The 14,140-nt window shown below is 35.9% G+C and overlaps 1 protein-coding gene across 11 annotated transcripts in view; it reads left to right on the forward strand.

Moving 5' to 3' along the window:
- Positions 1–14,140, forward strand: part of CHRM3 (cholinergic receptor muscarinic 3) — a 272,134-nt gene that overhangs the window by 135,013 nt on the left and 122,981 nt on the right. For 5 of the 11 annotated variants that reach the window (XM_054063908.1, XM_054063909.1, XM_054063906.1 and 2 more), the window contains one exon: positions 4,311–4,413. In XM_054063908.1, the coding sequence (XP_053919883.1) occupies positions 4,316–4,413 (98 nt within the window). In that variant the 5' untranslated portion in view covers positions 4,311–4,315. Of the gene's footprint in view, positions 1–4,310; positions 4,418–12,208; positions 12,383–14,140 lie in introns of those variants that run through there. The other 6 variants (XM_054063913.1, XM_054063912.1, XM_054063914.1 and 3 more) reach the window with 4 other exon arrangements.

The raw sequence follows: 14,140 nt of genomic DNA on the forward strand, positions 1-14,140 counted from the left end.
TTTCCATTCATATATGTATATAACCAGATTTAGGTGTGCTATGTAATGGATGCAAGGCATTATGTACTCCAAAGGCTTACTTCATCTCATCCTAGGCCAACAATTACAATACATCAGCTTAGTTGAGTGGTCCTTTGATGTGGCAGCTTTTCCTGCCTTGACCACACAGGGTTTGCACAGCTCATGTATAGATGGCTGTAACTGTACAGATGTCTAAAGTTTAGTGGGACCACTTCCTAAATTATTAATGCAGATAAGTGGTGAGCTTTCTGGTTTGGTCTGTTTAGCCACAATTGTCTTGTAGTGTTTTGTAAAATTATACATGACATTTAACAAACTTTGATTTAAAAAAAAGAAAATAATCTTTTTCTTTTTTCTAAAAAACAGAGTTGCTAGAAGTCAGGCATCTGTAAGCACCCTAAGGAATCAAAATCTAGGATTGTAATCACTTCTCAAATTTTAAAAAGCTTTTATGATTCTATATCAGATACACAGAAAATATAAGTAATAAAGAGCAGTAAAACTGAATTCTCCTCCTATTAATTTTTTCCTGCTGGCTTTTTTTTCTTGACTGCTTATGCTGCTGATTATATTCAGACGCTGTAGTGTGGTTATGCAATGCTTTGTATGTGTACTGAACTGAGGTGAACACTTTTACACAGAGCAGATCTAACTGAGTGTTTGCAAAATAGCCACTCAACTTTGCCAATAAAATGCCAGTCACTATTGTAGAGTGAAGCAAATGTGATATGTCTAGACTGAACAATTTATGAGACATACATAAGACTACCAAGTTAAAGTTATACCTGAAATGCCTAGATTTTGTTTTACATACTCCTCAGAACCTGAAAACTAAATGAAGTCTTCTAGTTACTCGGCAGCTGAAACAGATTTGGCTGAGTGAGTTCTATGAGTTGACATGTCTTTGTTGAGAACACTGTCTAAATTCAGTCTAAATCATTAATTTTTGCCTCAGTTGAGCTGGACAAAAGAGGCATAAAATTATTGTTTTCAATCATCTTGAAGAAATAAAAATTGAGCAAGATGGAGGAACTGTTGTGTGATGTTGAATTTCTCCTTTTATTTTTCGCTTACAGAATTTCTGCTGCAATCTCAGAAATGCAGAGGATTATTCAGTTCAGTGGGCGCTCAGTTGACATTTGCACAATATAGGAAGAATTTATCTTTATCACTAGTGTTTATAACATATATAGGACATCAGTTTATTGTTGAAGTCCAAGTTGGCAGAATGGGCCTGTACCTCCCTCTTCCATCTCTTTTATAGGATATTCTAGAACTCTTCTTCCTTAATGTAGAAAAATGGTTCAAACCACTGTTTTCCAAGCGTAAAGTGCAAATCAACCAGGTTTCCATTTTCCCTGATTCTATCCTGGGTATTTAAGGGGTTAGCAAACACATGTAATGATGTCTAGTGCAGGTCACCCTCACAATACCTGTAAGCATCTATCTCCAAATGTTTGTGTCAAATAACAGCCTTTCTCTCTCTTCTGAAAAAATCAGATTGAACCAAGGCGGAAAGATGTGTGTGGATAAAACTTCAACATAGTTACTTCAAATGGACCTTGATGTTCTGCACAACCTGAATAGTTAACTTGGTTTGATTACTTTTCATAGAGTTTATTAGTTTTGTAGCCGAATATACAAAAAGCACAAGCTTATTTAAGGAGTCTTAGTTTGTCTTAAATTAGGTCAATGAATTCCAGAGTTCTGAGTCACAACCTGCATACTTAGGGCAGTAAAACTGGATTTTTGATAGTAATGGCATAAAATTAAAATATAGTAGAAAATTGCTGGGAAGAAATTTCTTTATTGAGAATAGCTTGAGAAGCTAATTTAATGAGGAATTAGTTTATTGCTAACAAAAAATGTAATAACTTGATAAGACTGGAATTATTAAGCATTATTAAAATTCCAGTTTTAATTGTAAGAAACTAATTTCTCAACTAAAAGGAGTGTCAGCTAACTTTAATGAGGCCTCCCCTTTTGATTGTTTTGCACTCTTAAAAGCATAAAAGTGACTTAAAACTGGCTTTGGTCATGAAGCAGGTTTTTAAAAATTATTTTTCTGCATTGATAATGTGAATGAGAAATGCTTTTCGTCCTTTATACTTTCTGTATAAAAAATAATTGAACAAGTAGTTTTTTAAGTGTTTTTAAGCGTTCTTGTTGTTGTTTCATGGGTGATGGTATGTAATTCCACCATGGACTTTTAGGGACCTCAATTAAACAATAATTGGTACATGCTGTGCAAATTATAGTTTTAATAGATGGCTGAATTACTAAGGCTGCATCATTAATTACTAATTATGAATTACTAATTTCTGCATCGCTGGAATGAAATACTGAAAACAGAGCTGCTGTTTTGACAAGTCTGGAACCATCCTTCCTGAGCTGAAAGATCAAGCTCTCCCACTGAAGGCTTCATGACATCCTTACACAGCTTCTGCTTCACTTAACAGAGCAAAACCCTCTTCTAGGTGGGAGGCAGTTAAATGAAGTGCACGAGCTCCCTGCCTGCTCCTTGTCTCTTTCTGAGTGTTGTTACTTTCCACTGTACAGACAGATTTCCTTGTGCTGCCCTTCCTGTGCATTGTCTGTCTGGGAGCAGTGGCAGCAATAGACTGAGTAGCAGTGCAACGGCTCAGCAAATAAATCCCTTGGGAAAAGATATGCTTCAATAAGTGGATTTGGAGTGATTGTCTCTCATCTAAACATTGATCTGGGCTGAGAGGTTAACAAAGGCTACTGTTATGAAAGGGTTTTCCACACTGACACGTCCAGTCTCCTTCCAGTTAAGAATCGTTTGTGACACAAATATGGCGTATTTCTTCTTTTCTGGCTGTATTTCATCTGATGTTCTTCCTTTCCACTTACTCTTGCAAGTTCAGCCACTCTTATTTTCATTTGGTGTAAGATGTGTTCAGATTTGCTTCTGCTCTAATGCATTGCGCTTTTGGCTGTGCGAGGTTAATAAAGGCAATGGTTGCCTTTCAGGATACTGAGAAGAGGAGGGGGAAACCTTCATGATTAATAGTGTATCAGAGCTGTGTTAGAAGTATTGTGTTGGTGTGCAGCAATGTACATTGGTAGTAAATGTGTATTTTCTTCCATTCTGAAAATGGAGTGTAGTTTCAGTCTTGTTTGTTGATAATCTCAGCCTTGATGGTGGTTTGTTTTGTATTTGTTTGCTTGTTTGTTTTCTTCCTGTCTTCCTGAGAAACCAAGCATCCACCATAACCAGTGTGTTCTCTCTCTGGTCTGCTACCTCCTTTTTGTAACACCTGGGAGTGAGATCCCTTGGCATGCTGGTAAAGGCTGAAACATTGAGTGAACACATGGAGCATCTGTTGATTCAGAATCACTCTTCTGTGTTTAAGTTATTCAAAGGAGTCTTGAAGCCTTAAGCTGCAATGGCATGCAATAAATGGGATAATAATGGCAGATGGTTCTTCTTGGCACTAATTATATATAATGAAATGGAACATAGTCGTTAGTGGCTAATCCTTCTCCTACGCTTCTGACTTCAGGAATTTACAATTTTTGCAGAGGGAAGTGTATTGTTTAGCTTTTAATTATTGTTATTTTTGCTTCCTCTGTAGTTATGTCAACTTTTAAAAGCAACAGTATATTAAAAGCAGCTAAAAATATAATACATGGCATGCATTAGGGGGTTTATTTTTCTAGCTTTTTACATCTTCTACATGAAAAGTAATATTCCAAACCAGCTTCCTAAATTGGTTAGCTTGAGAGACTGCGTGGTGTGGGGAAGAAAAGGAGAGCCAAATTCTTACTTTTGCTCCCATGTTGAGCTGCTCCTGGGATCTAGACATGCTTAGAATCCCATGTCTGTCTGTGCCCAGAGGTGCCAATTTCCAGGCACAAGCCAGACAAGCTCCCTTGCTGACTCAGCTGCATACTTCTTTGTGCTACTTTGGAGAAATTTTTATTCTCACTCCAGTTTGGTCAGTGGGTTTGAAAAATCATCAAAAAATACTGTGATCGCACATAGCCATTTGGTGGTAGGTGTGAGCAGCCCAAAGGCTTGTCAAGTGCCATCTTATTAGCAGTGCTGCAGATCTGTGTGATAGATGCATGCTTGAATTGTTCTATTTTCAGCTAGGTCTCTAAGATTTAAATATATACATGTATATTATTCAGCAGTAGAAAGAGCACAAAGTATTAATAACTTTTGTCGTTCATTGGTCCTTTTGGCTTATACATCTGTGTTTCCCCCACCTGTCCTTTATCTATTTTAATAATTATTCTTATGTCTTCTTTTCTGTTCACAGCTTACATGCTGATATGCTACCGGTTTTGTTTCCAAAAGAGGAGTTCACAGAACTACACAGTGCCTGATCCAACTAGCTGCTTTGATGTTCCTCACTGGACCATGTAGGTAAAATTCAAAGAAACATAATATTCACATTATATCTTTTGAAGTATGCAGTGTATCACAAAACAACTGATTTTTGGCAACAGTGCTTACTTAGCAAATTCCGGGTCTTTTGGGATTTATGGACTGCAAAATGATTTATTAAGGCCCTATACCTTTGCCATGTGTTTTATCATCAACAGACACACAACTATAGACCATCATAAGCCACAATGTATTTGGTCTCGTTGCCACACTTATTTTAGGTTTTCACGGGTGCTGGGAACAGCACAGTAAGCTAACTGAGCAAACTTTAATTGTTAGCTACAGTGGTGCAAATTTTGTGTTAGGCACAAAACCTGTCAGATAAATTGAATTAATTCTCAAGCAGTTGGCAAACCTTGAGATTCTTGTTATTACAGCTGCACAGCTAGCAGAATAACAGTTAGCCAGGGTAAGAGCTAGGCTGAACAGTTTACGTGAATGAAATTCTATGCTTGTCTTAAAAGTAGAGCAGTATCATGGTACTGGCAATCAGGAAAAAGATGTCCTCTGTTATACCTGTTGATCATCTTGAGCTTCTGCACAAACCTTCACGTTTTCAATGAGTTTCAGACAAAATAAAAAATGTAGCTGATATTCCACCTCCAGGATTTCCCTGAAGGATAATTCAGTCTTCCCATAGTAGAGGTGAGAATCCAACAAGTTAAATCCAATTTATTGAAAAGTATGTTTTCCCTTCTGGTTTTGATGTGCTCCTGTAGTTTAGTTTCAGCAAGTCATTTCCCTCTGCAAGAGTAAACCTAGGCAAAGCACTAAATTGTTCTGATTAAATTACCAGTATTCATTTTCACTTGACTGCTTTCTCCCATGTATGTTACGCTGTTTTATGTCTCAGTTGCGGTGGCATTTAAAATAGTTTACATGAATTGGTAGGCTGCAGTGTTTTTGTCTACAGTATAGCTGGTGTTTCATGTTCATTGCATGTTTCTGTAAGATTTCCACCTTTGTATTTCTAATTTTGTTTGTATTTCTAATTTTGTGGAAATGAACTGTAAACACGGATATGTAGCAGTAGTTTAGACAGCCTGTTTTTACACATGCTAGTACGCTCTCTTTACACAGAAAAAAATTTCCTCACGTGCTTGCTTTAGCAACTGTGGCACTGACAGTTATTGCGATTGTTTCTGGAGCGTCTTAAAATTTCAGTCACTCAGTTCTATCAGGAGAAACTTTCTAACCAAGTAATCTCAGGAAAGCATTTTCATACCTTACTGTATGAATTTTTATGGCTTCCATACTAATAAGAGAAGTTTCAGATGAATTTTGAAACAATGTTTACCCCTACTTGCATATCCTGAAATTAGAGCATGGTATCTAGCACACTGTTACAGAGCTGGTCATATTCAGTTACAGTTGATTTTGTCTTTCATATTGTATTGACCATATTCCAGCTTTACTTAAATGTTTTTTTTCCAGGTATTTTGTGTAAGGTGAAAGGTTGTGAGTTTGTTTGTTTGTTTGTTTGGTTTTTTTTAATTCTCAGACAAGAGATTTTCTGTGAATAAAATAGTGAAACCACAAATTCTCTGGTATAGTAGTTAAATTTAAGTTGTGACGAGTCATAAGTGGGTTCCTAGTTCTAGATTGAAGGAGAGATTCATGCTTCCTGCTGTGAGTATCCAGAATCTTCCTCAGCTGTAACTGACGGGCAGGAAAGCAATCTGAAAAGATATTTATTATGCTGCAGAGGATGTTGAGTCTGAGGAGAATGCCTTTTCTGTAGGAATTAGTGGTACAACTATTCCTTGGCAGGAAATGTTTTAATTTGTGCCAAAATTCAGAGTACCCCAAAGGGACAGGAATTGAACTCAATTCAGTTCTAGCCTAAAGGGAACAAAGTAAATACCTGAATTAATATAATTAACTTTTCCAAGTTTTCTTACAGTCCACATCTCTCTGCCTGTATAAACATGGATTATTTAGACTCTGATGTGACAGTGGGAAAACAGTGAGCAAAAATTAAAGGGTTAAAGCATCAAACCATGTAATCTGTCTGCAAGAAATACAGTAACAATGTTTTCAGAAAGCCAGAAATTGATATCTTTTTTCTCCAATACTAAATTAACAACAACAAAGCCATTCATGCAAATAAATATAATTGATTGGTTTAGATTTACACTACAGTGTCGTGCTACCTCTTAAGGGATTATATGTATAAAGAAATAATAAAATAATGTGCTTTATTACCGACAAATGTGCAACGCATTAAGAAGAATATGTCAGTTCATCTGAGCACATTACATTAGTCAAGAGGAGTAGCATCGTTATGCTTAGCAAAGGTGCATTAGCTCAGCTGTTTGGGCTGTCAGAATCTTAAAATCTTGTCTCAAATGTAAGAGTAATGGTCACTATCACATGCATTTGTCACTTAACACAAGTAGTACTTGTGTTTTAGTAGCTTTTAGCAAAGAATAGTTGTCTGCAAAGGTTGTGGTACAGGCCAGCTCTCTAAGACAAAGTGCAAATACTAACACAATTGGTGTAACTTTCAAGTAGAAACCAGATAATGCCTGATCTAAGAGCGAGGGGAAATGTCTTTTCTTAGAAGGTTTGTACAGTAGTATTTACATGTTGATTATTTAAAAGAATATTAAAGCATTGAAATTCATTGATATTTGTTCCATATAGTCATAAACATGACTAAAAATATTTTTCCACATTTAAATATCTACCTGAAAGTTTGTGATATTGATAATACCTACTAACTCAACAAGTCCATAGCACTGATGTTTGTTTTATAGAGTAGTAACGCACAAATATTTGCTCCTATACGTTATCCCTTGAAATATGATTCAAGCCTTTAAGGCAGAGCTAATGAGAACTGTCATGAGTCCATGCTGTAAGCAGTTGCACAATCAGCCCAGCCTTGGAGTGCTTACTTGCTTAGTCCATTTGAAGTGTCTTGGCTTGATATTGTTTCAAGAGAAGGATCACAGCTTAGACCTTTGTATACTTATGGCTAGAGTGTTGAGTTAATGGTTCATCCATGAGGACAGGTTACTATTATATTTTAAATAGATGATTAATGGCAGAAATTAATTTTCTAGAGGGAGTTCCACCTTTGTCTGTAGTTAATTAACTGAGACTATGCAGAAGCTGTTGATGGTGAGGAGAGAACATAGACTGAGGTTCAATTTATTAATTCATATTTGCATATTAATAAATAGATTAATTACTTGGAGGAAGAAAGGTGACACAAACTGGTTACTTGTAATTTGCATCCTGTAAGAAAGTGTACTTTTTATACTAGAATTAATTTTTTTTTTAAGGATTTGTGATTTCAATGAAAGATGGAAATATTTACATATTTCAATTTAAGTGTACAAAATTTAATTACTCTCAGCTGAAGCTCCCTCTAGGAGATAGTGTAAACAATTCTTCTTTTATTACATACATTAAAAACTCAAGTGGTGTGACTATGGCTGACTTCCATTCCCTCTGAAAAAAATATAACTTTTATTAACAAAGTTCTTTCAATAACTTTTTTCGGAGGAAAGACTGTTAGCTTTTGGAATAACATATTTCTGTTTCCTCTGGCACTTAAAAAAAAAATCTTGGATTTTCTTGTCACGTACTTCACCAGACTGATCATGTTTAACTTGTGAGGACTAACTAGTTTGCAGCAGTAGGTGGTATATGAGATACAGACTTCAGGAAAAGCATGATTTCCATCACCACTTCAAAGGAAATATATTATAAATAAAATACATTTCTCCAGGGGCTTACAAAATGATTCTGTTTGTAATTTAAATTACATTAGGCCAAATAAAATAGTACAGTAAAATCCTCAAGGGAAAAATACTTCATTTAAGTTTGAACACTATATTACTTCCATTAATTGGCAGTATTTTATTTTCTCTCTAATAATTTATTTTTCATTGACTGTATGGAATTAAAAGTATTGTCAGTATAACGGAAGTAATTTTCTTCCCATTTTGTGTTCCAAGCCCTTCCATTCAGTAGATCACTGCAGTTTTATTTGCCTATCTTTCTTAATTTCTGATAGCTTTATTCCTGGTGACTAATGCTCTGAGCATCAGTGTCTGACAGAAGATTACCATCACTGTTGCACACATGTTCAACTTAATCAAACTCATTTTGGACCTAAGACTCAACCAGCCTGAAGTTTTCTATCAAAATCACAGTGTGAGAGTCTTTCTTCTGCTGGAGTATTTTAGAGTCTGCTCATCCAAGCCATGCACATTGCTTTTTCCAGGATGCTCAGAAGTCACCCTTCTGAGCAGGACCTGCAGCACAAGCAAGACAATCCATTACTCTCCCTGGTTTATAAATGTAACTTGGAAGCAGAGAGGAGATGCTGTACATACATATGTATGTGCATATATATGCATGTGTGTATTTTGTATATCTACAGATTTAATGTCATACATGTTTGTGCATGTGTGTAGATGAGATTTGCTAGTATGTGTATGGTTTCCTTTCTTTACTTGCATTAATTTATGCCTATTCAGTTTCATATGAGATCCTGATAGGAAATTCTACTTCATAGTCATATGAAGATGATGTGACTTCCAGAAGAGAGTGTCTAGGAAAATATTGGAAAACCTCAGTGAATCTAATTATAAGAGTGATTTATTACAGTTTCCTTTTTCACCTTGTGACAAGAGACCATAAAGGCTGAACTAAATCAGGTTACTGTTCTCAATAGCATGGAAGGTAATAAATCTGTAGTGCTGAGCTCCTCTAATATTGACAGTTTTTCAATATGGGAATCTGTAGAAATATTCCAAGCACATAACAGTTTACAGAAGATGAACCAGGTTGTACAGTAGAAGCAGACCAGTCCCGTATGCAATGCTTACTCCTACTTTAGGATCCGCTTTCAACCAGTCACTAACTTCAAATTAATCTCCATTTAAGGTTTAAATCAAGTTTTGTGTTACATATAAATTGATTATAAATATTTTTCCATGAAAAATAAATCTTTACAGCTAAATATTAATGACACTGAGATATAAAAAGAAAGAAACCATGCACAAATTTTCCTCTAGTTTTTATTGTTTGGGTTTTTTTTAAAAGAGCATTTTCAAAAGGCAATAATAATTAAAACTAACAATTGTTTAAATAAAAACTTTGTTGACTGGAGAGTTTAATGTTAGATTGAATAAACCTTGAGGGGAAAAAAGGTAGTACAAAATATCAAAGCTTAGACACAATTTCTGTTGACTCAGAATCTAAAAGTTTTATGAAAAAAGTAAGAAGACTTAGTCACAAAAGCAACTAAAGAAATTACTTCAGTATGATTTCTGAGATGTTCATTTAGGCTTGAAGCAGCTTATAGTTTCATTGTATATCCTTAGGAAACACTACTTTTTCCTTTCTGTTTGATAAGAGTCTTTTTTTTTTTCTGCAGTATTATTTGCTTGCATTTTCAAACTACCTTTTGTTCCTATGTAGTCACCATGTGCTAAAAATAGACATCATAAACTCTGTAATGGGATACTGGATTTACTATACTGTGTCAAGTAGGAATTGATCTGAGTTTTTCTATATTGTTTTCAAGTTTCTCCAAATTGGGGGTACTGGTGGATGAAAAGCTTCATGTAGGCAGGCAATATGTGCTCACAACCTGGAAAACCAACCTGGGCATCCTGGACTGCAGCAAAAGAAGTGTGGCCAGCACGTAGAGAAAGGTGATTATTCCCCTCTACTCTGCTCTCATGAGACCCCGCCTGGGTACTGCATCCAGCTCTGGAAAGACATGGATCTGTTGGAGCAGGTCCAGAGGATGGCAACTGAAGTGATCAGAAGGATGGAAAGGCCCAGAGAGTTGGGGTTGTTTAGCCTAGAGAAGAGAAGGCTTCTTTTTAATAATACATTTTAATAAATGTATATGCATATATCACCACATATTTTATTTAACTCTCTGGCTGGGATGGTTTGTAGTAGGCTAAATAAAAAGGAAGTTCTGCATTAAAAATCTGAAAATATTGTACAATTGAAGTCCATCTTTCTGTAGGTAAACACATGCTTTTATTGCTAACTAAAACCCCACATCTCAAGATAGTTCAGGTTATAGTGTCAGGGCTGACTGCTTGATAATAAAAATAAACAAAAGCCCTTGGAGAAATTCAGGTTGGTAGCAAACACTGGAGAGGTGGGGTGTGAGGGCAGCAGTCCTGATTCTAAAATGTCCAAAATTTTCATTACAAAATATTTTCATCCTTCTGTACATATAACAGCTTGTTTGGTCTGTAGTTATATTACTCTGAACAATAATCTCATCTCATATCTGTGCCTTTCATATTGTCTCATGGTGCTATAGGACTGGTTTGAAATAGCCCCTCATAATCATACTCTTTTGTTATTATTATTTTGAACAAGTGAAAATGAAAGACTGCAGTACTAAAGTCAGGTATTAAGTTACTTAAATGTATAAAAACAGGTTTTAATACATATCTGTAATGTAAAACATACTGCATTTGTGTAGATTTTAGCCATCTCTTTCTTCTTTTCTTATTTAGCCTATGAGTTTTCTGGGGAATGTATTGTGTCTGATGTGTTGGTTGCTGCAGTTAAAATACAAATAATAAATATATCACAGTGGAGGTGTGAGTGCAGCTGCAGTTGGTAATCAATGTTGCTTTGAAGCAGAGATTGTAAGAGGAAAGGAACTGATCCAAACAAAGAAGTCACATTTTTTGCTTTTCCTTGGGATTTTTCAACCCTTTTTTTTTTCTTTTCATTTTAGACATCAGAAGAGTAAGTGAGTATAAAGCTGAGCTTTGTTTTCAGTTCTTGGGCACAGTGTAACACTTGTCCATGAAAGCCAAGGGATTCACAGTCACCTTTACTAAGATGCTCACTGCTGATATCCTTAGTGTTGGGTGGATTACAGTGCTGATGCTTTCATGCCAGTGTGTATCTTCTGGAAAATGCCTGCATTTTATTGGGACACTAATTCAGAGCCGATCCTATCAAGTAAGGGCTGATTCCCTAAGGTGTAGGAACACTCCATAGCATATATTTACTCTCTGCATATATTTAACTTAATACAGTTGTGTGTGTGTGACAGAAAAAGGAGATTCCACAATGTTCAAAGTGGTTTAGATCTGTTCAGTATTTTGAATGGGTGAATTTGAGTCAAGCTCATTGTTTAAGAATTAAATTATGCTGGTCCTAATTTAGGCTTGCAGCATGCGCTGGTGCAGCGTGTATAGGAGAAGAGTTAGAATCACATTCACTGCAACATGTATTTATTTTGTTGGAAAGTTTGTAAAACCTAACCTAGTGATCAGTAGAAAAGAAGAAATTAATGTTTTTCTATAGAAGATGTTCCATCCCTTATGTTAATTTATATTAACAGGTTGACTGTGTTGACAGACTGACCCTAAGGGATGGAGCTTAGGAATGATTTGTCTCACGTGTAAAGTGAATGATTCAATATAATTCTTCAATTTCCAACTTTTCTCAAAATTAATTAATTAAAGGACTGATTAAATTGAAAACACTGTTGTTGTTGTTGCCTTCATGCTTATCATAAAGTGAAAAATATTTTCACAACAGATTTGCATTGTCAAACTCTGGCCCAAGGGTTGCCCAAGATGGAATAGTGCAGCGCTTGGGGAAGATCAATAGAGAAGTTGTATAACTGAGCGCAGAGCTTTCTGTGGCATGATGACAAGGACTCAAACTCAATTACCCAGATGCCCTCTGCTTCTATTTATATCTGGCAGTCTTTTCAAGTATTTTGAAGTTTTAGTTCGGTTTATCTTTGTGCTCACATTTCAGCATTTGCCTCACAGATTTTTTCCACTACTCTGTGACACCTGCAGGATCTGATGACCGGAATCTCAAAGTCTTGTGTGCAATCATTGACCATTTCCTATGTAATCACTAGGTGATGGAGCTGCAGGCAACACAGCTTGCAAGAGAAGACTTTTCAGCGTGATTTCTGATTTTCAGGTGAGCTGTAGGCACCACTCCAATACAATTTCATCTAAGGTTATTGCAACCCTGGTGTGACTGTGTGAATGGTTTTGAATAGCTGGAGGCTCAAGCGGGATGAAAAACATATACTGGGCTGCTCATCAGCTGACTTTTGCCAGCTTGACTGACTTGTAAAAGAAAACTCAAGAAGCAATGTTTTGACATGCAATTTGTCAGTGCCATTTATATTAAAAGGGTATGATGTCTGTCTTCAAAAGTGCTGAGTCAGATCTTCAGGGTGTGTTACTCTGAGTAATTTTTAAAAGTATATCTTCCCTTCTGAAATTAGCATCCATTGCATGGTTAATAAGAACTAGGGATACGTACAGGTCCCTGAGGAAAGAAACAGCAGGTGTTTCACATGAGTCTTCTTTTCATATGGAGAACGTCAAGTTGAAGATTGGATAGCATACGCTGTATTGTTTTGTTTCTCTGTCCAGGAAAACAAGTTACATCGCATACTAAGGTATTACCCAGTGCATCCTGGGGAGAGGATGTGGGCTCTTTAAGTTTCTAATCTTTTGTTTGCCCAAGCCAGTACCTCTTTGATGAGCTGCATTTCTACTTTCTTCACACTGCATCCATTCCTAGCTATTCCTTTTCATAAAGTTTAACTAATTCTTATTATCCTTTACCTTTATACATCTATCTTGTTGGTACTATTTGAATTATATGCCTAAAACTCAGTCAGAATTAATAAAGATTTAAAGTACTGACAAATCTATTTTCTTATTACTCTTCCTTTTAATAGGGGAAAACCCAGAACCCTGAGGACTACTAATCCATGTCTTACATTAACAGGGGTCCTATTAGCGATGTTTTTGGTTTTCTGTAGTTGATGAAGAGGCCTTTGGGACAAACTGTACCATGTACCTACCAAAAATATATATGGTTGTGTAATGCATTAGCTATCATTAATTAGTTCCCTAGTGCACACATGTGCAATCATTACTACTTGTAATATGTATCAACAGCTTTAGCTGTAAAAAAAAAAAAAAAAAAACAAGCTCAAGCTCTGTAGTAGCCATTATCATAATTTGCTCAGATTGTTTCTCGGTACATATAGGGATTTGTTGGAAAGGATCAATAATTAGTGGTATACTTGATGAGGTGTCTTCTTCTTTTTAAAGGTAGTTTTAGATTTTATTTCAGTGATTTCAGTGAGTCTGATTATCTTTTGGCAATTTAAAGAAAGGAAAAGTGCAAGTCTTGAACTGGGAAGAAATGCTTATATTCTTCTGGGCCAGATTTCTGTTAATGCTCCCTGTGGAGTACAACAATTCTACAGAAAAATGTCCATCAGTCATACTAAAACAGAGAATCAAGGAAATAAATCTTCAAAACCTTCAAGACAAGAAGGTATGGAGCTGCCTGAAACAGAAGTATCTTTAGAAAAATTATTTCAAGTTCCTGAGACTTACGTCTAAGAGAAAAGAAAAAAGAGAGACAAAGAAAAAAGAATTTATATTTAACAACACTTAGGGGAGACAGGACTACTTCTTTTAAAAGTCTTGTGGAGGACCCCTATATGCTAAGCTACAGAGAATTTAATCTACCTCTGAAAGATGAAAGAATGAGGTAAGCCTGCCAGAATTTAAGCCTCTGCTTCCAGGGAGTCTACATTTTTCTACCTTAGTGATTATATCTCAAAGCTCCTTTCTCTGGCTATAAATCCCTCTAAATCATTGCTTTAAAGAATTGTATGCAAACTGACTGCATCTGCATGAGGTATTG

Source organism: Cuculus canorus, chromosome 3, assembly GCF_017976375.1.
Source record: "Cuculus canorus isolate bCucCan1 chromosome 3, bCucCan1.pri, whole genome shotgun sequence".
NCBI classification, from domain to species: Eukaryota; Metazoa; Chordata; class Aves; order Cuculiformes; family Cuculidae; genus Cuculus; species Cuculus canorus.